This window comes from Lynx rufus, unplaced genomic scaffold, assembly GCF_022079265.1.
Source record: "Lynx rufus isolate CCGP_SWC_20201006 ecotype Redwood Valley unplaced genomic scaffold, mLynRuf1.p SCAF_24, whole genome shotgun sequence".
NCBI lineage: Eukaryota > Metazoa > Chordata > Mammalia > Carnivora > Felidae > Lynx > Lynx rufus.
Window position 1 is genome coordinate 5,359,297 of NW_025814839.1, and position 24,987 is coordinate 5,384,283.

At 53.9% G+C, this 24,987-nt stretch overlaps 1 protein-coding gene across 5 annotated transcripts in view; it reads left to right on the plus strand.

The window, feature by feature from the left end:
* TPCN1 (two pore segment channel 1) overlaps positions 1–24,987 on the plus strand; it is a 62,341-nt gene that overhangs the window by 13,717 nt on the left and 23,637 nt on the right. For 4 of the 5 annotated variants that reach the window (XM_047088088.1, XM_047088089.1, XM_047088090.1 and 1 more), the window contains 4 exons: positions 17,806–17,933; positions 23,020–23,196; positions 23,578–23,691; positions 24,494–24,624. In XM_047088088.1, coding sequence (XP_046944044.1) covers positions 17,806–17,933; positions 23,020–23,196; positions 23,578–23,691; positions 24,494–24,624 — 550 coding nt within the window. Of the gene's footprint in view, positions 1–8,390; positions 8,797–17,805; positions 17,934–23,019; positions 23,197–23,577; positions 23,692–24,493; positions 24,625–24,987 lie in introns of those variants that run through there. The other variant, XM_047088092.1, reaches the window with a different exon arrangement.

Here is a 24,987-nt window from a genome sequence, read left to right on the forward strand (position 1 = left end):
GATGGCATATATCAGGCGATTAGCACAGTGCCTGGCTTACGCCGGATTGAGCACCTGCTGGATGTTGGCCATTATTATTTGGGTCAGAGCAGGCAGACCCATTTTATGGAGAGCCTAGAATGCCAACAGCAGGAGTTTGTGAACTTGGGCACAGGAGCTACTATGTGTGTTTGGTGACATGATGACAAAACCTCTTCCCTCTGACCTCTTGCCAACTCTGGATGCCTTCTCCAGCCACCGTGATATCCTTCCTTAGAAACCCTGAGGTGGGTGAGCCCCGGATAGCAGTGACTTTTGTCCCTGGAGATTGGGCGGTGGATGGACAGGAGACAGACTCCCGGGATATTCTGTAGCGTCAGGAGCCAGGTTTGGCATTTTTTTCTGGACTTCCCCGGGGCCGGGTCATCCGCTGTCCTGAGGCTCAGCGCTGTGCCTGCCTCGTGCTAGGCACTCAGGAAACATCTGGACAAAATAGAACTGAGGAGTACTCGCCCAGGGTCCCCTGCCCTGGGGCATAGGTGAGGGCCTTCTAGAAACATCAAGGACGGGGTCTGACAAAAGGGCAAGGAGTTAGTGAAGGAAGAGTGAGATCGGAATGAGTATATTCTGCTGTGCCCTGCCCCCCCCATGCCTTTCCTAGCCCCACCACGCCAAGCCCTTACGATCAGAAAGGACCTACTCTCCTGATTGAAAAAGGCATGGTGTCCAGCTGTATCCGGCAGATAAGTTTCTGCTTTGTTCCATAGCACTGACAGGACCCCCTCAACAATCCATTGTAATCGAGGGTTGATCAGGAAGTTCTCAGTCGGCTCAGCCAGGAAGCTAGATCTAACTCTGTCCCCCTTCACGAGAAAGCTTTTATGTGAAAAGAAAGCTTTTTCCCCTCTGTGGAGAAAAGGAGGGTTGGATTCTGTCCTCATAACCACCCTTCGTGTACTGAGGAAGTGATATCTTGGCATACAACTGGGGTATTTGGATTGCAAATTTAAAAAAATATATGTTTATATATATATATATATACACATTTTTAAAAAGTTTTTCAATGTTTATCTTTGAAAGAGACAGTGTGAGTGGGGGAGGGGCAGAGGGAGGAGACACAGCATCCGAAGCAGGCTCCAGGCTCTGAGCTGTCGGCACAGAGCCTGACGTGGGGCTCAAACTCGCGAACCACGAGATCGAGACCTGAGCGCCAGAGATGGAGGCCTAACCGACTGAGCCACCCAGGTGCCCCTATATGTGTGTGTGTGTGTGTGTGTGTGTGTGTGTGTGTGTGTGTATCTTTTTTATCTCTGTATTTTAGCTATAAAAGCAAGCATGGAACATAATATTGTAGAAGCAGTGTCTTTTTTTTTTTTTTTTTTTTTTTAAGGCACAATTTAGGGGTTTGTATTTCCACGAAAGACTCCGTTATGTCTGGGGATTCTCCGAAGTGAAGGTTTGGTGGCTTCAGCCGGCATCTGGAGCCGCACTTGCAAACCTCTCCCTCCGTGCGCGCTCTGGGTTCCACCCCCTGCTCCCTGGCCCCACGGTGGATCCCCTAGCTGCAAATCAGGGTCCTTTAGGCTGCCATGAAGAGTGTCTCCCCCTGCCCCAGCCGGTGTTGACGCTCTCTCATTAGAGGCAGCAAGTGCTGTGATAGTGGATTGTGGTTGGAAAGGTTGTGTGTAATAAGGTTTCTAACTGGTTTAGCCTAGTGGCCCGGGGGCAGCGATGGTATGCATCCCCGTTTTGCAGACGCGCAGTTGGAGGCATGAAGGAGTGGGGCCCGTTCGTTCCGCCGGGTGGGCGCTCGGGCAGGCAGGTCTGCCCTCCTCGCAGACCCCTGCCGCCTCTGCTCTCTGACCTTGCCCCGCGTGTGCTTCTCTGCCCAGGCCCTAGCGGCCTTGAAAGTTTCACTCGCCTCCCAGTGTAGAGAAGGAAACCGTAAACTTACGCCCGCTCACTCCGTGAAGGGTAGGCCAAGTTCTCGGGTCAAGTGAAAGACGAAGCCCTTGAAAAGCAGATGCTCTGACCCACCTTCCCTGCCTGCCTGCCCCCAGCCTCTGGCAGCTGCCCCAGCGCTTTCCAGGCCATGAGAAATTTCGTCTCGGTTACACTCCTGGCTGACTGGCCTCCGTTCTTTTCCTCCACCCCGGAAATCAGAACCAATGATCAGAAGCCTTACAGCATGGTGCCACTCATATAGTCTCATTCATTTTGTTGTTTGAACCACTTTTCTCTCCCCAACCTCCCATGGGCTGCTGTCTCTTGCTTCTGACCTCTCCCCACTCCAGCTTTCCATCGGCTGAAGACCTTTGTCCCGTTCTTCCACACGGCCTTCCGGCCTTCCGCAAGCCTCCCTAATCGGTTAGGGTAGTGGCCGCCTGTCCACACCCTCTCATTCTCTGAATATGCTGTGTGCACCTCATTCTCTGCTCCCTGCGCCCAGAGGCCCGCTCCCTCCCCGGCACCTGCATGTGATAGATTTGATTAATGTCTTATGTACTGAGTCGCGGTTTGCTTTGTGCCATGATGGATTCCTAAAGATTGTGAGAAAATGGGATTTTGGTGAAGTAGATAATTTAAAATATGGGCAAGAGGGCCGAGTTTGGCAAAGCTTCCTTTCATAGTATGATTAATACCCCTTAGGTCATCCAGTGCCGAGCTGGGTTTTATAAACCACGTTCTTTCCAATCAGGGATTAACCTGTTAGTGGATTTCTTTCGAGTGTCTCCGGATGCCCATTTGAGGTGGCTGGGGTGGACCGGGCAGGAAGGCGGAGTGCCCGACTCAGTGTAACGTCTGGGTGGGTGCTGTTGTTGTGGGTGCTGATGTATACAACTGTGCCTCTTTCTAGTAGTACAAGTTTTGCAAAGGCAAAGACCGTGTCTTTTCTGCACATACTCCGGGCGCTTCATAAACAGATGTCAAGTAGCCTATCTGGAAGTGACTCACCAGGTTCGGAGAACACCCAAGGCCCCAGGTGACTCTGTGGGTCACAGCGTAACCGGCTCCTGGAGCCATCTGGGGTGACAAGGAGACGCAAACACATGTGACAGGCCAGAAATAGTCTAGGCAGAGCCCGACCCCCACCGCCCCTGGGAATAGCCAGCTTTTTGGACGGTTAGGTCTCTGCTTTTTTTTTAATTTTTTTTTTTAACATTTATTTATTTTTGAGACAGAGAGAGACAGAGCATGAACAGGGGAGGGGCAGAGAGAGAGGGAGACACAGAATCTGAAACAGGCTGCAGGCTCTGAGCTGTCAGCACAGAGCCCGACGCGGGGCTCGAACTCACGGACCGCGAGATCGTGACCTGAGCTGAAGTCGGACGCCCAACCGACTGAGCCACCCAGGCGCCCCAGGTCTCTGCTTCTTAACACCTTCCCAGTTCTCCAGGAGCCCACACGTCCCATAATTGTCACGGAAGCCCCGGGTGCTCAGCTCCCACCTTCCCACACCTCGCCCCACCACCCCACCTTTAGCAAGAGGAAAAGGCTGCCTTTTTCTCTTGCTAATCTCTCTTTTTGTTAGATCGGGTTTTTATTTAAAAAAAGATTTTTTTTTTCATTCCTTTAGCTCTTGCTGAAAATCAGCTCGGGCAGAGTGGTTGTGCTCAGTGCAGGCTAATGGCTTGGAGCCCCTCCAAGCAGCCGGATGTGTTGGCTTTCACTTGTGGGTGGTCGTCGGCAAGCGTGATGTCTTCTCTCTGTGACTCTCGAGGGTGCCCTCTTCTCGCGGGCTCGGCTGTTCGCACTTGGCTGGCTTGCCTCGTCGTCTGCAATCACGGCTTTTATGGTGCACCCCGGGGCCAGTCTGGTCGCCTCGACAGGGCTCAGATCCGATCGGTACCAAAGTCCACTCCGCCTCCAGGCCAGTTGCCCCGTTTGGTGTTATTGTAGGTTATTTTGTGCTGTTTCGGTTTAGAGATCAAACACTGGCCCAAGGTACACGGAGACTCACCAGTCTGGAGACGGGGGTGGCCTGGAGAACTCTCAGGTCGCTAGAAATGTGTGTGTGTTGGGTGGGCGATCTTATCTGCTGGCACATGTCCCGTCTACTGTTTCTTCAGAGCGTCTCAGTCTACAGCAAAGGATGGGGTTGAAATTCCGGCATCACCTGCTGGTGGCCTTGGAGACTCCGATGAGGAACTTCACTTTCTCCCTCACTTTCTCCTCCTCCTGTAGAAGGGGGGATAAGAGTAACTGCATTCAGGGTGGACGTAAAGATTAAGTGGGAAATTCCACACGACATCTCCTAGGACCAACTCGGTGAGTGGAAGCCCTAAGTCATAATAAAGTATCAGGGTTTCATTTTCAACACAGTAGCCATGTTGCCCCTTCCTGAGCCCTGAGTAGGCAGCTGAAGGACTCTGGACTGAGAGCTTGAACATGGTCTTCTCTTATTAAAATCTCTGCCTTCCTCTTAAGGAACGTTAGCTGGTTTGTTTGCGCTTTCTTACCCATGGTACCCATGGTAAACGGGGGAATAATACGTTTACTGCCTTGACCACCATCCTGGGCGCGCTGCAGAGATAATTTAATTCAAGCAGCTCTGTCTCTTGCTACTTGTTAGCTTGGCTTCTTGGTTGCCCTTGTATGTTTCTTCCTTTTTCTAATATATACTTTTAAAGTTTATTTATTTATTTTGAGAGAGAGAGTGAAAGAGAGGGAGGACATGAGCAGGGGAGGGGCAGAGAGAGAGAGAGAGAGAGAGAGAGAGAGGGAGAGAGATCCCAAGCAGGCTTCGCGCTGTCGGTGCAGAGCCCGACATGGGGCTCGAACTCGTGAACAGTGAGATCGTGACCTGAGCCAAAACCAAGAGCCGGACGCTTGACTGACTGTGTCATGCACGTGCCCCGCCATTGTATGTTTGTCTGTGATGCTTCTTTTTGGCTGCTTCCCCACGTGGCAGGAAGGGAGACTGAGGAAACCAGGAAGCAGAGGTTGAGCACAGGGGCTGGCCACGGACGGTGCAGGCTCTCACAGTCCTCTGGGAGCAGCTGTAGCCAGACAAGCCCGGGCCCCTGGACAGTGGCACGCCTCAGGGCTCAAGCTCTCTGCAGGCTGTCGCCTTCCAACCGCTGTCACCTCCCCAACGGGCCTGTGCCTCTGGCCGCCTCACTCTTCTGAGCAGAACCGCCGGCAGCCACAGATGATCCAGATGCTGGGGTGAGGCCAGGGTTCGTGCAGGCTGGGTCCAGCCAGCCCCCTGGGTGCTCCCGGGCAGGGGCTGGTGCAGACCTCTGATCTGTGCTGAGCGGACTGTCGGCTGACGCGGAGAGTGGGTCTCACAGCCAGACTCATCCCCCGCGCGCCACTTGTCTGTTGGCCTCTTGCAGGGGCTCCGGGGGTGCCAGCGTGCAGTGAAAAATGCCTCTCATCCCCATTTGTTCTTCCACAGCTCCTTCCCTGTCCCTGTGCAGTTCACAATTAGCATTTCTGATGCTTCCGAGTGAACGCAGGACAGATGTTCGCACAGGTGCTGCACTCCTCGTTGGGTAAACAGTGGGGCTTGCAGACTGTGTGTGTGTGTGTGTGTGTGTGTGTGTGTGTGTGTGTGTGAAGCGAGGGGCCTTTGACGTGTGCACAGACCTTACAGCATTTCTTTTCAAGGCACCTGAAGCACTTTGTGCATGGTAGGTGCTCAGTAAGTACTTTTCGGTGAGTGATCCGTTCCGGCGAAAGCCCTTCGTTTCAATGAAGCCAGTGACACAGGGGCAGGGAGTAGAATTGCAAGCCGAGTCTTGAAGTTCACGGACGGAGGAAGGAGAAATGCCATCCTGCCTCACCAAGAGATTACCTGCGGGCGTCCGGCAGCCACAGTTCTCTCTCTGCCTTGGCAGGAGGGGTGGCGGGGGATGTGCAGGAGTCGCGAGACCAGGGTGGTGAGGAGCCTTAGACGGTGGAAGCGAGCTTGGTGCCTCCTGGCCAGGCACCTGCCCTACACAGGTGCGCTCACTGTGCTCCCCTGGGAGAGCGAACTTGCAGTTTCGCCGTGCACTGGTTTGTAGATGGGGTTATGATGCTGCCCAAGACAACCGCTTCCCCGCGGACTTCTGGTTGGTGCACCTGGTCGGAGTGCTTCCCTTTGGAACCCGGGGGCTCGGGTCCCGTCTCCCTAATGTGGCGGACAGCCCTCCCGCGGCTCCCGCCTTGTCTCTGCCCGTGTCAGCCTCAGGATCCCTGAACCCTCTGCGGTCTCCCAGACACGCCCTGCTGTTTGCTTCTCTGAGCTTTATGCATGGCCTTTCCTGTTTCTGGAGTGTTCCCCTCACCACACCCCCATCCACCTTGTGACCCTCCTTCATCCCTCATCCTTCAGAAGTGGCCCAGACATCACGCCTGAATCCCCCCGCCCCCGCCTCTGCCCACTAGCCCCCGTGGAAGGTAGCTGTGACATCCTTTTCTAGGCTGTTGTAAGTAAGAAATGGCTTTATTGCACAGGATCACTTTCCTTCTTTTGCCTCCTGATTGTGGGCCTCATGAGGGCAAAGTACAGGGTTTGACTTTTTCGAATCCAACGCCTGGCACCATGCCTGGAATACAGTAGGTGCTGCATAAATGTGTCCTTCAATTAAACCATAGTTGTTTGTATCAAGAAGGCCAGCCTTTTAAGGTTTCACCCTCCCTCGTTCTCCCCCAAATCACGACATGACGTATGAAGCCTGGAGAGTTGCGGTCAAGGTCGTGTTTGCAACCTCAGGATGCCAGGGGCCCTGTGTAGCCAGTTGAGGGTGGGCACCTGGGGCGGTGATCACTAACCTAAAGTATTAAGAGGCCCTCAGTTTCCCAGCCACTGCTCTCAACCCTCTAGCCATTTCCCCTGCGAGTTCAAGGCCCTTCTGTGCTGAGCTCATGTATTACAGGGAATCCCGTAGGTCCCTGTCAGCTGGCCGGAAACAAAGTTAGAGGTAGCACAGGGCATTACCCTGGCCTCTTCCAGACCAGGGTCTCTCCTTCTAGAACAGTGCATGACCCGTAGTACTGGCCTAGTTGAGCCTTTTGTTTTCCCTTTCCTCCTCTGGCCTGAGCCTTTGGCAGGACGGGTTTCGGGCTTGAGGCCAGTGATTCAGCTAGGCTGGCTCTGTGCCAGCTCTTGCCTCTCCGGAGTCGGTCTATCTGCCCGGGGCCCTGCCCGGGTTTGCAGTCCCGACTAGTGTGCGCTGCAACATGGGTCTGCCTCCCCACGCCATCTTGCAGCCAGTCAGCAGAAAGGGAAGGCCTGAGCAAAGGAGATGTGCACTCTGCTTTCTTGCAGCATCGGGCCTTTTGCTCGATTTTTATCTGGGGGGCTTTGAAGAGCCAGCCAGCGCAGAAGCCGGGTGGCAGCGCTACGCCCGGAAAACTCATCAGTGTCACTCTGGTTTATTTTCCTCTTCTCTTCGAGCTTTTTCCCATGGAGTGGGGCTCTCAGCGACAACTGGCGAACGGTCGGGCGATTGCTCGTTGTTCATTCTGGCGGGCACCGGTTTCCGGAGGGCTCCGGGTGCTCTGTGGGTATTCACATTTGTCTCTGTGATGCCCGGAGCTCGGTTGGCCCCAGTCCCAGCTAATGGCTGAAGAAACTGAGGCTCTGGGGACTCTGATGGTGAACCCGGGGAGGGGAGGGGCACCGTCGGGAGTGAACCTGGGTGTTTTATCTCGAAGAGGATGCGGACGGTGTGTGTGTTTGAGAATGGGCGAGGTTGTGGACAGGTAAGAGGAGGGGGGACAGGAGCAAGGATTGAATGGGGCTGGAGTCCCTCCCCCGTGCAAACCTGCCCGGAAGCGGTCACGGCCTGGCATCCTCTCCCGTCCAGGAGCTCAGAGGCGACCTCTTTGTCTAGGCCCCAGAGGAAGGTCGCAGTGGCTTCACCCCGCCTGTGCCGACCCTGCCCTTGCTGGGTGGGGGTTGGGACATAGAAGCCCTCCCCTCCTGCGGGCTCCTTCCGTCTCCTCCCTGGTGCAGCTTTATGGCGGCATATGGAAACTGTTTCTATTTACCCGGCACCACCAGGATGCTGCCGCACGCTGTGCTCCAGCGAACGGAAACCTTGGATTCCCCGCAGGGTCGTTTCAGAGGCTGCATGCAAAGCAGCCAGCTGTTTTGCAGGGAGCGTCTGGGCCCTGTTACATCAGCGTGGAGGAAGCGTTACCATCTGTGCAAACAGGTCATATCCTCGCTTGTCGGCCTGTCCTCTGTATGGGGAACTTCTCTCCTACTTGGAGTCAGTTTTTTGTTACTGGTGTTTCATATCCTAATGCCTGCCCGTTGGGCCTTTTCTTTCAGCTCCTTTCCCTCCTCCTGCCAGTGATTTTCTGTTCACCTCCCTGGGGCTGATTGCCAAGGTTCAGGGAGGGTAGTTAAGGGTCAGGTGTTGCATAAATCTTCCGTGGCTGAGGTCTGCTGGCCTGAAGAGGCTGCCGCCCGCCCTCCTGGTTTCCGCATGAGAGCTCTCTGCCCAGGGCAGCAGAAGTGTGGGACGAAATGTTTCCCTTCGGGGAACTTTCCCCGGAGGCACAGAATGGGACCTTCTTGGTTTTGCCAAGAATGTTCCTGGCCAGCTTCCTCCGGCCCTTCTAAAAACCTCCTGGGGGCCAACGGAGAAGCTGGCTTGCTGGGAGGGCCTGGGCAGGGTGGAGGCTCCTCCCATCCTCCTGCACCTGCTGCGTGTCTTTCCCCTTCTTCCCTCCCGCTTCCAGCCCAGCCACCTCCCAGGAAAGCAGACATGCAGAGGCGAGGGCCAGCCGCCGCCTTCCTGGAGGAAGTGGTAGAGGGCCAGATTCCCGACAGCCCCGTGGTGAGGTCATCTCGTCTCCACCAGCTGGGCCCTTTCGGTATGCCTTGACCTTGCCTTTCCAGCTCTCCAGGAAGAGCCCACCGTGCTCCGGGTGAGGCCAGTGCCCAAGACTGAGGTCTCACGTGTTGATTCTCGTGAGGTCTCTAATAATCCTCTGTGTGAGAGGCCATCCCGGCCCCCGGGATTCGGCTGGACCTGGGGTGTTGTGGTGAGAGGCCCCCTGACTGCTTTGTTATCCAGGACTCTCCTCGTGCAGAGGGCACTCACGGGAGCACCAGCCACGCACCTGGAGGCGTGGGGGCAGATTCGGCCCGGGGGGGCAGGAGTAGGTGGCCAGGGCAGCTGGCTGCTTGCAGCCACTGGGGCCTGAGGCTCCCCAGGCAGGCGATCCGCGGCAGACCCGGTGGGCGCGATGTGTGGGCTTTAACCAGGACGTGGGAACACGTTATCCCTGGCACTTGGTGCCCCGGTGACCAGTCAGGGCAACTAGGAGTCCCTGCACCACCTCTCAGTTCCCGGTTTCCTAAGGAAGCCCACTGGGGTGTCTGTTCCCCAGCAAGCAGGGCCTTGTGCCCCCAGATACCCCACTGTTGGAACTATAGGCCCACAGTCTGCGTCCCCGGGCTTGGCTGCCTCCTCGACTCGGTCGCTGCTCACCTGCCCCCTGCACCCCTGCCTTCTTCTCCTTTATGGACGATAATTGTCCTGCCGCTCTCGGAAGCTGCTGAGCCTTTGGGCATGCCTTGTGCTGCAGCAATAAAGCACTTGGGATTTGGAGCATTTCCATCGCCCCTGTGTGGCCACTTTTCCAACCTAGGAAGTGGGAAGCAGCATTTGGAGGCAGGGAATTAGGACCCACGTGGTGCCCCAGCACCCCGCCCCCGCCCCCCGCCCTCATTTGCTGTGCGGTGCACTGAAAATCCCTCTGGACTTGGCCTCAGGGCCGCCCCCTCTGCGTGAGGGCTGCTTATAAACTGAACAGGAGAAGCCAGAGGCTCCCTGCCTTCCATTTGCGCCCTTTCTGTAATCTCTAATGTAATCTCTAAATGTGCTGCCCAGCCCTCGGAGCCAGGTGTGAAGGGGGCTCCGTGAAATCCCCCATGGCTTTCTTGAAAAGCCCTGCAGCCCCGAGGGCCTTTCAGCCCTCCCCGAGTATAAGCGCCACAAACAAGCTGTGGGGCTTTGCCTTTGGGGACCTAGTAAGCAAGCCAAGTTCTCTGTGTTGCGCAAGCACCAGGTTGAATGGTTAGAACAAAGTCCGCCCTGGAGGGGAGACTTCTTTCTTGGCTCTGCTAGTCCCGTTTTTCCCTTTCTTTCTAAGGTTCTGCCCTGAATTACTCATACAAAACAGTGACTCTCCAGCAAAGTCTTAAAAGAATGATTTTTAGAAAACACGAGAGATCAAGTTGGTGCCCCTTAACACCCTCAGGCACCCCCACTGCCCTCCTGAGGGAGCCTACTCTGTGCATTCCTCCTGGGCCCTGCCCTCCAGCCACTGGCCTGGGACCCTGCTTCCTGGAATCTTCAAGGAAAAGCATCATTTCACTTCACTTCGGATATGTTTGTTGAGCACTCATACATCATGCCCAGCACTGTCCTGGGTTCTGGGGACACCACAAGACAAAAGTCCCTGTCTTCGTGGAGCTGCCATTCCAGGCAGGGAAACAGGCACTAAACAGGCCACCAAGTAAATAAATGCCCTGCCGGGTGGCGATGCAGCCCCAGGAGGAAGCCCAGAGCAGCATGAGGACGGGGGGTGCCAGTGATGTGACTTCCAAAGATGCGAGAAGCCCGGGGAGGACAGGGGGAACAGGAAGTGCAAAGGTCCTTAGGAGCGAGAGGGTGGGTGGGGTGAGAGATCTTGGTCTCGTAGGCCATTTTCCTTCATTTATGTTTTTAAGTTTATTTTTTGAGAGAGAGAAGCGTGAGCAAGGGGCAGAAGGGGAGAGAGAACCCCAAGCAGGCTCCTCACTGTCAGCACAGGGCCCACCTCGGGGTTCGAACTCACAAACCATGAGATCGTGACTTGAGCCAAAATCCAGGGTCAGATGCTTAACTAACTGAGCCACCCATGGCCTCATAGGCCGTTTTAATCCAGGGAAGGACTTCAGCGTTTTCTCAGGAGCTGGCTGCTGTGGTCTATTTGGGGCAGAGAAGGGATACCATCTGGTTTAGGTTTTTAAAGGATTATTGTTCTACTGAACTATAAAGTTTACTTAAAATACACACACACACACACACACACACACGACTTCTTCGGTGTAGAGACTAGACAGGGGCAGGGTGGGAAGTAGGGAGCCCAGTCAGCAGAAGGGGTTGTGCTTCCCCGGGAAAGAGGTGGTTCGGGCCATGGTAGGGGGTGGCAGGGGGTAAGCTGTGGGACCTTACGGTCCAGGCACAGCCAGTGTCTGGGGGTCATTCAGCAGAATGAATGAAGGGCATATGAGGGGTGAACCTCCTGACTCCCGAGGAGCCTCCTGCCCTGGGATTCGTATGGGTGTGGCTGCTCCGTTCAGCACGTTAGGTCCAGGAAAATATTCTCCTGTCACCCCCTACCAAGACCCTCTGCCTGTCCGTCAGTCACTCCCGGCCCCCCCTGGGCATCCTAAGAGCTCCGGCCCACAGGAATGGCGGTCTGTGCGAGGCCCAGCGCTTCTCTTTGATGGGTCTCACAGCCGTGTGCCCAGTGGGCACGGAGCCACCCGCCACATGTCTCTGGTGAAGGATGAGTGACCAGCGTTTGTGTTGAGGAAGGCTCTAGATGAGCCGGGAAGCCCAAGTGCTCGACTTGGCTCTCCCACCCCGTCCCTGGCTCCCCAGTTGCCCACCTCTGAAAGGTGGGCATTGAATTAAGTGGCCTCTGCCATCCATTCCAGACCTGACAGTCATTCTTTCTGAGATTAGCAACAGAAAGTATCCAAAAATCTGTGCTGGGAAACCCCACAGCAATCCTCCTCAAACTCACTTCCGTTCGTTGCCTTGTCCGTAAAATGGGGACAGTAATGGCAGGTCGTGAGGATGAAGTTAATATGTATGTGAGGTGTTCAGAAGGGCGCCTGGCACAGGGAATCCGCTCTGGACGTGCCTAAGTTTGTTATTTGGGCAGAAGCGGAGTTGCTGAGCCCTGGGCTATGTAGGTCCGTGGGGCTGCGGTTCATCAGGGGAAGGGCAGGAATCTGGGTGCTAAAAGACACTGTGACCCCATCCGTGCAGCCAGGCGGTATTTGTGAAAGGCTGTTGGTAACCAGCCAGGTCCAGGCGGCTGGGCTCTGCCTCATGGGAAGCTCATGAATTTGAGTTGTTTTTAAGGCCACCTGCCCCTATCTGCCTGTCCCCTCGGAGTGTCTATGTACCTGTGAATACATACATGCTGGGAATCGCGAGGGGAGCTAGTCCAAATCGCCACTCGCTGGAGGAACCTCCTTTCTGTTGAAACATCCCCACGTTTGGGGTGGGATGGCTGTGGAACCTCTTGTCGAGGCCCCGTGGTGATGGGGCACTTGCTGCCTCCGGGGCCATCCAGGTACCTCCAGTCCCCGCCCAGGGCCCAGCGCCCCAGGGCCCAGCGCCCAGCACCGTCCTCCGCCCCTGGCGATGCCCATCAAACAGACGGGTGGATGAACCACGCAGTTGTTGATTTAAAATAATTTTACTCAAGGGGGCGCTCAGTTGGTTGGGCATCCAACTCGATTTCGACTCAGGTCACGATCTCACAGTTCGTGGGAGTCGAGCCCCGAGTCGGGCTCTACGCTGGCACCCCAGAGCCTGCCTGGGGTTCTCTCTCTCTCTGCCCCTCCCCACTGGCGCGCCAGTGCACGCACGCACGTGCTCTCTCTCTCTCTCTCTCTCTCTCTCTCTCTCAAAAAACCATTTTTTTTTTTTTTACTAAACTATTTCCAAGTTACAGATCCTATTTGGGATAAAATAAAAGCGATGTACCCAGCTGCAATAGAGCCTAGCATTTATTAACTTACTTTAGCAAATCAAGCGTGACAGTTAAAGACCCCCCTGCCCAGGGCGTCATTGGGCAACCCTGTTTGGCAGAAAGGCCCTCCCTGTGGCCTCCCCTCCCCGGTCTTTGTTCTGCCCTTCGCAGCCCTGTGCCATGTCTCCTGTCACACACCGGCCAGCCCAGTGGGATCTGTGGCTGAGGAGCGCGTGTCTTACCAGCGGTCCCTGTGGATTTCAGAGACCGGAGGGGGGCTGTTTGCAGCATCGAGGGGAAAATGGCAGCCAAGGCAGGATGCTTCGGGATGCCACAGGGCACCCGCTCCCAGGCAAAACCCGCCGGCGTGGGTGTGAGTGAGGTGCCTGCGCTGGGGGACGCTGTGGCAGTTTCCAAACGCGGACTGGTCACAGCGGTGTGCAGTGTAAGTGTGAGGGCCAAAGGGGAGAGACCGAGGCGGGCCAGGCGCCTTCCCCCACCAGAAATGGGCTAAGGGAGCTCCCGGCTGGGCGGAGGAAGCTGGACCCATCCGCTGAGACCCCCGAGAGAGAGGAAGGGCTGGGGAGGCTCGCACAGGGGGCCTCCGAGGCGGGGATTCTCGCAGATGCCGGAGTCTTGCACCGGCTGGGGGACTGGCGCTGATGTCCGCTGCCATCTGTGCGAGCTCGTCGCCGCCCACCCCGCGCCGGCCCCGTCACTCGTTTCACCTAGGACTGCCATGTCGCGGGCACAGGCTCCTGCCGTGGCACGTGAAGGTCGTGGACGACAGGCACGCGAGATCACAGCACCACGCAGCGGCCTGCCCGCGGCTTCTACGTGGGAGGCACGTGAGCGCATCCGGGAAGGCGGTTTGACCTCCTTGCGTCTCCGCCTGGGGCTTAGTTCTTTCAGAAATAGACACTGGGATCGGAGGCGGGGAATGTCGGCATTGGGTAGAAGGACCAGAATGGTCAAGTGCACGCTGCAGCCAGATGTCCTACCTCCTGCTTGTACCTCCATCTGGTGAGGGAACCTGCTGCTGTAGTTTTCATCCTCAAGCGGCTTGGAGGGTACCGATTAGGAGCTAGTCACCTAGCTTGGTATCCCAGCCCTGCCCGCCACCTGCTGCTTGACCTCAGGAAGGTACCGAGCCTTCCTGCACCTTAGTTTCCTCAAGTCTGAAGTAGAACAGTAGTACCTCCTTCGTAGGATGGTTGTGAGAGTTAAACAGCTCAGTTGGCATAAAGTACTCAGACATGCGTCGGTCGGTTATCTATCGCTGGAACCTAGTGCCTTAAGAGCAGATATTCTCTTGAGATCTTCTGTGCAGCAGTCTGCAGCTTGGGCAGGGCCCGATGGAGGGGCTTATGCCTGAGCCACGCAGTGTCACTTTGGGCACTTGTCCGGGGCTCGGGGATCTGGTTTTGAGGTGGCTCATTCACCTGACTGGCAAGGTGGTCCAGGCTGTTGGCTGGGTGGGGGGGTGCTTAGCCGGGCTGGGGACAGGGGGCCTTGCTTCTCCTCCACGGGCCTCTCCACCAGCTGCATGGGCTTCCACACAACGTGGTGTTTGGGTTCCAGGAGCAAGGGTCCCAGTAGAAAAAGGCGGAAGCTTTTTTGTGACCTGGCCTCAGAAGTCACCAGCACTCTGTCCTCCATCGTACACTGGTCAAGGCAGTCACAGAGGCTCACCTGGTTTCAGGGCAGACACAGGGGCGCCGCGCATCTGGGGAAGAGGCAAAGGTTCTGGAAGGGCACACAGGATGAAAGATTGTTCTGTGGCTATATTTGGAGAATAAAACCTGCCACGGCATAGGTTCTGGCATGCAGTAAGCCTCAACAAATGCGTGCTGTCACTAGTTCAAAACCATTGGCAGCTGTCCTTCCTCCCAGACTCCTGTTTCTCAGAAGGTGGTAGTATAGCCCAGTGGTTAAATGCACCTGCTTTGCAGCCAGGCTACCCCGGGTCAAATCCCGACTCGGCCCCTTAGAGCTGTGTGACCTTGGGTGAGTTGCTTCACCTCCTCAGGCTGTAGAATTTATGATGATGAGATTGGGATTGTGCAAATTACTTCAGCATGGAGCACGGAGCCTGCAATAGTGGTCACTCATTACTTAGATGCCTCATTGGTGCAGTTCCTTCCAGAAAGATTGTCCTATTTACACGTCCTAGCGATGGAGAGGAAGCTGGATCCAGAGTTTGTGAACTGGAAGTCCCTTGCGCTTCCAGAAGCCTGAAGGTTGGGAGGGGAGAAAGGGAAGTGTCCTGTTAAAGGTTCGCGTTCTGTACATGAAGTGGCACACGATCACCTGAAAGTGGATTGCGGTAAATTAAAAATGTGTACTCTAAAGCCTACAGTGACCTCTGAGTGACAAAAGAAAGTCTTGCAGCTAAGCCAACAAAGGAGATAAAACAGAATCATAATAAATGCTCAGTGATCCAAAAGGAGGCAGAAAAAGAGAACAAAGAACAGATGGGAGAACTATAAAAATAAATAGCAAAGATGATATATTTAAACCTAACTATATTGATAGTTACATTAAACGTGAGTAACCTAAATTCTCCAATTAAAAGGCAGAGATTTTCAGATGGGGGCGGGGGGTGGTGAAGCAAGACCAAACTGTATGCTGCCTACAAGAAACACAGTTTAGGAGCTCCTGGGTGGCTCAGTCGGTTAAGCTGCCGACTTTGGCTCAGGTCATGATCTCACAGTTCATGGGTTTGGGCCCCACGTCAGGTTCTGCACTGTCAGCAAGAGCCTGCTTCAGATCCTCAGTCTCCCTCTCTCTCTGCCCCTCCCCTGCTCTCCCCCTCTCTCTCTCAAAAATAAATAAGCATTTTTAAAAGTTAAAAAAAAAAAGAAACATGGTTTAAATATAAAGATGCTAAGAGATTAAAAGTAAAAGAGTGGAGAAAGCCACACTAATCACTCATCAAAAGAAATAATCAAAAGCTGGAGTAAGTATATTAATAATAGATAAAGACTTGCGTATATTTAGAGAATATGTGTGCGTATATATAAAAGAACTCTCAAAATTCAAAGATAGGAAAATAACCCAGTGAAGAAACAAGTAAAAAATTTGAAGATACTTCAGTGAAGATGTACATGTGGCCAACAGGCATATGGAAAGACGCTCAATAATATTAGTCCTAATGCAAAGTAAAAGCATTGAGATTAAGACCGTGCAATGCCATCACACAGTTTTTAGAATGGTCAGAAGTAAGAATGACTGAGCGTGTCAGGTGTGGGTGAGGGCGTGGAGAAATCGGGACCCCCCTGCACTGCAGGTGGGAGTGTAAAATGGTACAGTCATTTTGGAAAGCAGGTTGGCAGTTTCTTAAAAAGTTAAACATACGACCTAGCCATTTCACCCCTAGGTGTTTACCCAAAAGAAATGAAAACATGTGTCCCTACGAAGTCCTGCACATGAATGTTCATAGCAACTTCATTTGAAACAGCCCCAAACCGGAAGCAAGCTCAGTGCCCATCAACAGGTGTATGGATAAACCGCGATAGGTCCATACAAGGGAGTACCGCTCGGCAAAAAAAAAAATGGAACGAGCCATCCACACACCATACAACACGGATGAGTTTTGAATAATTACGCTGAGAGAGAGAAGCCAAACAAAAAAAGAATACGTGCTCCATGATTCCATGGGTGTAAAATTCTAAGAGACGCAGATTCATCTAACAGTGACAGAACAGATCAGCGGTTGCCTGGGGGTGATGCGCCGGGGTGGGCACGAAGGGGCGATGGATGTATAGTCTTGATGAAAGTGATGGTTCCACAAGTGTGTGCATGTATCCGAACATGTCAAATTGTGCATTTTTACTGTGTGTCCAATATATCTAAATAAAATGGTTTCTGAAAGTGCGTGGAGAAGAGCTTTGTTGGATCCAGCTGACCTTGGCTGGCAGTGCAAGGTCAGAAAGGACCAGTTATGACCCTGCAGCCCTAGGAACCCTACCAGTTTCCCGCCCTTTCCGATTGGCTTGTGAGTTTTACATACTTGCTTCCTGTCATCTCTGCCTATCTCCTTATCCAAACATATTTCATTCTTTATTTTCCTGTAGGTGGATCAGTTTGAGTGTGAATTGTGGGCAACCGAACTCTTATCCTAGATGATAGTAAATCTCCCCGATTGGTGCCTTTGCTTACCAGGTATCAGAAGACACACTTGAGGGTTTTGACAAACCCCATTCAGACAGGCTTAAATATAAAAGGATCTTTATGGGCTCAGATTTTGGAACCGCTAAGAGGTGGATATCAGGCACAGCTTGATCCTAGGGGTGGCAGCTGATGTTATCCTTGTGATTCTTTTGTTCTCTCTCTCGGCTTCCTTTCTCAGGCAGGCTTTCCTCAGCCACCTCCAGCAACAGAGAAAGAGCCCCTCCTTCCTGGGTGGTCCAGGAAAAGATCCCAAGTTCAGCCCTCACTGGCTGGGCCTGGGACAGCCTGTACCAGTCCCCGGCCAGGGAGATGAGGCTCTTTTTATGTCGTCTGCCCGAGAGCCAGGGGTGGAGTCGGCCAGATACAAAGAATGGGTGGAAAGTAGGGAGAGGATGTTCTCCAAAGGCAGGTGGGGATCAGTGTTACTGGAAGCAAAGAGGGCATGGGTGTCAGCGGGGAAAAGCAACAGAGGACCCGGCGCCGGGGAACAAATCCGATTATTTTTATTTTTTAACGAAGTGGAATGTTAACATGCTTCCAAAAGTCAAAAGTGTACAAAAAGATCACTCACGCAAAGGGAGCGACCACTTCTACGCTGTTCCCCACTCCCCTTGTAAGTCACTGATTTCAGTGAGTCCTAATTTATCCTTCCTGTTTTCTTTATTTTGTAAAGAGAGATATCTGTATGTTTTCTTGTTTCCTCCCTTCTTTACACAAAAGATAGCATACTATATGTGCTCGTTTGCACTTGCCTTTTTCATTTAACAAGAGAATGAAAAACATTTCTAACTAGCCATGCTAATTCTTGCTATTATCACACGGGATCCAGCGTTGACTTGTAGATAATGGGATATACGTGTGAGCGTACGAGCCTTTTCTTCTGGTGAGTGGTGTCTTTATCCTTTTGAGCCTGGGTCGTGAGTGAATCACTGTCTTCTTCCCACGCAGATGGAGGTAGCTATGCCGTCCACGACTCCCGGGCCCCCAGTCTAGGCTCAGGGGGTGAGAGTCCCCCATCGAGCCCCACCGGACACAACTGGGAGATCACCTATCAAGAGGCAGCAATCTACCTCCAGGTGAGCGTCTCCGATCAGGATCTGTTCTCGGTGCCTGTTGGTCGAGCAGGGTACCCGGGCCTCTGCTACGTGCCCAGAAATTCAGTTCTGGCTCCGGTCCCTGTCCCTGCTCCTGTCTCAACTTTCAGTGAGGAGAGCCAACCCGATCGTGCCCAGACAGGGAGGGCAATGTGCGTGGGCTTTCCTGTGACTCCCAGTATTGGCCCTGCCTGTCCCCAAGGTTCCCTGAGTCTGTCCGCTTGGCCTTCCCTGCCTCGCTCCCCATTCTCAGGCACTGACGGTCAGTTCTCGAGGGGGAGTTCTTGAAATAACATAATACTGTAGCAGGGGTTGGTCGGCCTGGTATGGGAACTTAGAGATAGACCTTTATTCCTTTCCTGCCTAATTTGCTGTTGCTTTCACATTTGCTATTTCTTTCTTGGTTCTTGTTTTTTTTTTTTTCTCCCCCTCTTTTTTTCAATAAAAACAATACTTTCTTTATAGAAGTAATACATGCCCACTGCAGTAAGTTTAGGTACAAAGGGGATGTGGCAAAAACATTCACCTGAGTCACTGTCAACATTATTTAGGAATAAGGGGTGCCTGGGTGCCTCGGTCGGTTAAGCGTCCGACTCTGGATTTTGGCCCAGGTCATGATCTCACGTTTTGTGAGTTCGAGCCCTGTGTCGGGCTCTGTGCTGACAGCATGGAGCCTGCTTGGGATTCTCTGTCCTTCTGTCTCTCTGCCCCATTCCACTCATGCTGTCTCTCTCTTTCAAAATAAATAAACTTAAAAAATTTTATTAAAAAAGAATAATACAGGGGTTTTCTGTGTTTTGTAAAGTAATTTTAAAGTCACGTGATATGTACAGTTGTATAATCTGCTTTTTTTATAGTGTGTGACAGAAGCTTTTTTCTTATGTTTATTAAAATTCCTAGAAACAAATTTTAACGACTTTATATCTGATAAATGGATCCTAATTTATGTAAACTGTCCTGAAAAGGCTGGATATTTTCCCATCTTTTATACTTCCCTTATTATATATTATGCATTTCCCTATTATAAATTATAATCCGAGGACAATCCATGCATCGAGCTATTTCTCTCTCTCTTTCTCTCTTTAAGATCCAGGATTATTTTATTAGGAAAGCCTCTAAGAAGTGGAATTTACCAGATGGAAGGAAGGAACATTTTTAGGGCCCTTGATGTACAGTTATCAAATATTCTCCAAAGGGGAGACTGCCTCTTAACTGCCTGTCTCACCGTCCGTAGCATTAGTCACTATAATCTTGCCATTCTTGTCACCGTAAAATGTCAGTTTCCTGTGTGCGCTGAGTAAGAGTGTAGATGGGGAAGTGGAATTTTTCTTAAATTCATTTGAATAATAATTTTCCCTAATCTTTTTTCTTTGAAGCAGCTCTCACATTGCAAGTATGCATGTGTGTGTGCGTGTGCGTGTGTGTGTGCGTTTTAAAGATTTCATTAAATTCGGATAGTCATTTCATAGTTGCTCAGCTCCCTTTATGCTTCTCTTGTTTTATGCAGCATCACATAAGTTGTGTTCCTCACCAGATACATTTTGGTTCAGGTGAAAACAACAGAAATGCTTCCGGGACATTTTGGCAAGCTCGGGCATGCCTGTCGGTGATCTGGAAGGGTGCCGCAGGGTCACTCTGTGCACTGTCACCCTAAGGTTGAATAGACGCTATCTAAGCACAGGATGGATCAAAACACAGTGTTAGGATGGCTTGGGGGACTTGAGAAGTCTGGTAATTCCTTCACTCCTTAAGCAGGTGAGAACGTCAGTAGTGAAAATATCTGCCTTTAAGTGGGCACCTGCTGGTCAGTCTAACAACCCTCCAAGGTGGTCTGATCATCTCCCGTTCACTGACAAGCAAACGACACTCAGAGGGGCTAACGGAGCCCAAGGCCACCCAGCTAATAAGTTACAGAGCGTGGATGTAAACCGCGTCCAGCTCACCTCAAACAGTGCTTCTCTTCTATACATTGTTGCTTTATTTCTTTACCCGGCCACGTGTATCCACTTGAAAACGGGCTCCCGTTGTGGAAAAAGAGGCCACAGAACTGCAAGTATAGTATGATAATTTTTACATAATGTTTATGCATCCAGACGCGCGCGCGCGCACACACACACACACACACACACACACACACACACACACACGGGTTCATATACGTATCTAGCAGCATACACCTGTGTGCTCACGCACATGTGCGTAGATCCCCGTTCCCATCTAGAAAGTTGTTCATCCAACTCGTAAAGGTGATTATCTTTGGCTGACGGAATTTTTACTGCCTTGTAATCCCGTGTATTATTTGAATTATGTTTACCAACAACGCATCTTTTTTTTTTTTTTAATAAAAATCCAAGCAGAACTCAGACGCCTCTGAACGGTAGTTCATGGCTGTTTCACGTGGGGTGGGTTTAGCTGTTGTCAGATGGTCTTTTTTTCCTGCTTTGCCTCTGAGCTGCGGCATGGCCCCTGAACCAGGCTGTGGGTACGCTCGGATAGTTGGCCCCTTGCTCCTCTGAAGATACCTGGGGCCTGTGGTTTCCTCTCTTCCCAAATTTTACCTGTTAACTCACCCTCGGGAGCCGGGTGCTCTGTGGTCCTGGCACCTCGCAGTGAGGAAATAAGGCCAGTGTTCTCCTTGGGGTTTGGATCAGAATCCAGTGATGTGAGTAGTATTTTCCTCCATCCTTGTTGGTGGAGACCTCATCTGCTCTCCTGGCAATTCCAAGTCCTGGAGGTAAAGCCTGAGCGCCCCCCCCCCCCTTGTTGGTGGTTCCCTCTAGCCAGACCTGACTACTTATTGGAAGATGTTACCCAAGAATTGCATTTTTTAGTAATTCGAACCAGAAGCTTCCCGGGCCACCCTGTGTGTCCCCCCCCCCCCCCCCCCGCTCCCCGGCCATGGCGGTGGTGGTAAAAACCACAGCCCTGCACAGATCACAGGGCTACGAGTGAGGCTTGCCGGCTTGCCCTCTGTCTGCCTGCTGGGATGTTTGTTCCCTTTGTCTGGCCTGCCCCTGTTGAGTCTGTGGTTTGTCTTTATTTTTTGGTATTGAAGCTAGTGATGTCTCTGGCTTCAGGGAAGTGACTCGTTCAAAGCCACCCTGCAAACCACAGCCGAGGTCAGAGCTTCCCGCCTCCCAGCTACTGGGAAGTCCCAGGACGGGCTGGGGTCTGGAGAGGTGATCTCTTACAGGCGTGGATCATCCTCCCAAACATCCATTAAACACCTCCTGTGTGTGCCAGGCATCGTGCTGGGTGAGCACTGGACCGCATCCCCGGCCTTTCCTGCTGTCCTGACACAGGCTTGGTGAGCTGAAGCGGCCTCGGGGTGGCACGGAAGCCCACCAGGCCAGAGTGCTTTCCATGCTTTCCACGCACAGCGTGCCCCTCCGGGCCCAGAGCCGCTCTTCCTCCTGCCTGGCTGCCTCTTCCGCAGGAATCACTGTGGTGTGTTAGTTTCACCTCCCCGGAATAAGGGTTGTGAGGACGGAGAGGGTGGTCTCGTCCCAGAGGAGCCGAATAGTTGGAATAGTTGAAGGTCTGACCTCATTCCAAGACAGCTGGAGAGCTTCCAGAAGGGCTGTGGGTCAGGGGGCCTGGGTGTCCCTTTCTGCTCCACGACTTTCCCCTCCAGGAAGTGAAGAGTCCTTCCAGTGGGAAGAGTCTATGCTGAGTGTTCGTTCTGGAAGTGAAAGAGGCAGGTGCCCTCAACTCAGCACTCCTGATGCTTGGGGCTGGGTAACTCTTCGGCACGGGGGCCTCTCCTGTGCATCTTAGGATGTTTAGTGGCATCCTTGGAATTTGCACGCTGGTTGCCAGCAGCACCCCCAGGTGTGATGAACAAACGTCTCCAGGCCGGGATGGGGTGGAGGAAGCAGGGGGCGGGGCAGCGTTGCCCCTAGTTCAGAAGCACTAAAGACGACGCGTGTGGAACATTACCGGCTTTGGCTGCTGGATGGGGTGCTGATGGGGGAGAGCTGATGGGGTGGGGTGACCCTTATCGCTGTGCCCACCAATTACAGGGGGGCAGCGAAGACTCCTCCCCGCAGCCACCAGAAGGCTGACCCTAACAGGGAGGGTCAGCACTGGCCCTAGGGTGTCATCTGCTTGTCACAAGTGGACCGTTCCCAGGGCCCTGCCATCAGCAGGAGGCTCATCACAATCTGGTGATTGTGTGGCTCTGTGAGCTCAGGGGCCACTGAAGCTTCTATGCCGCGATTTTCTCATCTGTCAAATGGGACAATGAAAGCCCTTGCCAGAGAGGGATGTGGTCAGGAGTAAAGGAGTGTCCAGGGCTCACGTAAGGGGCTGAGCCTGGTGCCTGGCCGGGTGGGCACCTTGGTCAAGGTCAGCCCCCGTCCCATTACTGTCGGAGCTCAGGAGTGAGGGCAAGGCCTGTCACTGTGGAGGAGTTAGGAAATGAGATGAGTCAAGAAGTGAAAGAGGCAGGTGCTCTCAACTCAGCACTATACTTACTATATGTATATATATATATAGGTAGTCTCAGGCTCCTTTTTTTCTCAATGTTAGTATCATTTATAATCATAATAACATGTAATATCAACAGGGAGCCTATTGTATGCCAGACATCCTAAGTGCCCTACAGGAGCCCTGTGAGTAAGGACGCGTGTTATAGCCCACTGGTAGTTGAAGAAGGGGAAGAAACATTCTCCGCACGTCCAGGGAGGAGCAGGGAAGCCAGGACTCAGCTGTATTTGCCTGCCCCCCCCCCCCACCCCGCCCCGGCCCTTTACAACCCACGGGCGCTTCTGAGAGCCGGAATTTGGCCACTAAGGGGCTCACACGTGCTGCCTCTGTTCTCGTTCTCTCGGGGACTCTTTATTCTTTGATTCTTCCAGGCGGTCCTGAGGAAGAAGCCGGTCTCTTGAGGGACCCGACCGGGGTGCAGTTTGGTGAAGACAATACTTTTGGTCTCCCATCGGCTTCCATCCCGGGCTCGACACTTCGCTCGTTCGCCAAGGGCCCTCCTTCTCCCCCAGCCCCTGGCACCTCTTTGGTGCTGTGTCTCCTCGAGGCCCGTTTGCCCACACTGCTCTCGTTCCTTCAGGAAGGCGAGAATAATGACAAGTTCTTCACCCACCCCAAGAACGCCAAAGCGCTGGCGGCCTACCTCTTCGCACACAACCACCTTTTCTACCTGATGGAGCTGTCCACGGCCCTGCTCCTGCTGCTGCTCTCCCTGTGTGAGGCCCCCGCCGTCCCCGCGCTCCGGCTCGGCATTTACGTGAGTGTCCGCTTGGCCAGCCCGGAAGGGAACATCCTGGTAGAGCAGATGCCCCCCGGTGGATTTAGAACAGAGAGGCCCGGGTGTGTGCGGCGGGTATCATAGAGGCCTCGGGAGCAGCATTGGATTGCCAGTCTTGCATGGGATCCCTGCTGGAGTGAATGCTCTCTGTGATTGGGCTTACTGGTACCTTCCGGGGGGGGGGTGCCATCTGATTGGCTCATGGAGGGCTGTGGGCCACACCTTGGTTCCAGGGGAGCAGTGCACCTGGCTGCGGTCCCGCCCACCGTCCGCAACCTCAGGGGAAAAGGTAGCCGGGTGTGACCGCCGGGAGGCCAGGGGGCTGGTGGGGCTACACCTCCTCTTGCCCTCTGGTTGCAGGTCCACGCGACCCTGGAGCTGTTCGCCCTGATGGTGGTTGTCTTTGAGCTCTGCATGAAGTTGCGGTGGCTGGGCCTCCACACCTTCATCCGACACAGACGGACCATGGTCAAGGTGATGTGTCCGTGTCCGAACGGCGTTTTCTCCCACGTCAGCTTCCGGCCTGTATCTTCAGTTCAATTCCAAATCCCCCGTGGGCCAAGCCCTGCACTCGGCACTGCAGCCCTGGGGCCCTGTCCTTGCCAAGCCTTGCAGAGCCTCGCCCCGGATGTCGGGGTGATGCTAACGGGAGCCACTGTGATTTGGCACCTAGCGTGTGCCCGGCATTGGCACAACAGCCTTTGCGGGAGATGTGTTACTCTTCCTAGTTTATACCCTGCCGGCCAGACGAGAATGGGATCTAAATCCCAAAGGCTTGGGGTTCAAACCCAGGTCTGTCTGGCCCCCAAGCCCATGCGGATCAGTAACCAGTAACCTACACCTCTCTTCCGGGCAGCGAGTAGGCATGAGTCAGAGTGCGCTTTGCCATGTAAAAAGCATGCACGCTTGTCCAGGAGAACGTGCCCAAGGAATGGCACATCAGGATGCCCTGCAGACGTCAGGGGCCTTCCCGGTGGGAATGGGGAGGGTTGAAGGCAGAGGGTGGGCAGATGTGGCCAGGCAGAGTGGCCGATGAGCTGCTGGGAGCAGGGCTTCATTCCTCCCGGGGCCATACATCTGTGCCAGCAGCCAGAGGGCTTGTGTCCAGGGGCTGCTCGATGTCGGGGGGCTGGGGGGGGGCGCTGAGAGAGAGCTGGAGAGAAGGGAAGGGCCTCTCGAGGCCAGAGTGGGCAGGATCTTGCCAGCCCTCTGTTCGTGGTGTGCAGGTGGGGGCTGGGGAAGGAGCTGATGGAGCTCTGTGCCCGTCCACCCCCAGACCTCCGTGCTGGTGGTGCAGTTCATCGAGGCCATCGTGGTGCTGGTACGGCAGACATCCCACGTGCGTGTGACCCGGGCTCTGCGCTGCATTTTCCTCGTGGACTGTCGGTACTGCGGCGGCGTCCGGCGGTAAGGCCCGGGGGACGAGACGGTCGCTATCCTGGCCTGGCCCGGACCTCTGGGCCTGTGGAGTAGGACCCAGCGAGTCAAGTAGTGATGGGATCAGTTCTGCACGCTGGGAGAACACACGCCCGCTCACTTCCTTCGAAGTGGACCCGCACGGGGCAGAAGGCGGTCCTCCACTCGGGTTTCGGTTTCCTGGCTCCGGGTCCGGGGCTCTTTCCCGTCTTATTTGCAGCCTCCTGGGGCTGGCTCCTCTCTCGGACGCATTATTTGCCCAAACACAGAGGCAGTGACCTCTCAAAGCAGGCAACTGCACAAAGTCTGAGTGACTCAGCAGGCTGACCCCCTCCCCGAGCCCGGGGGCTGGAC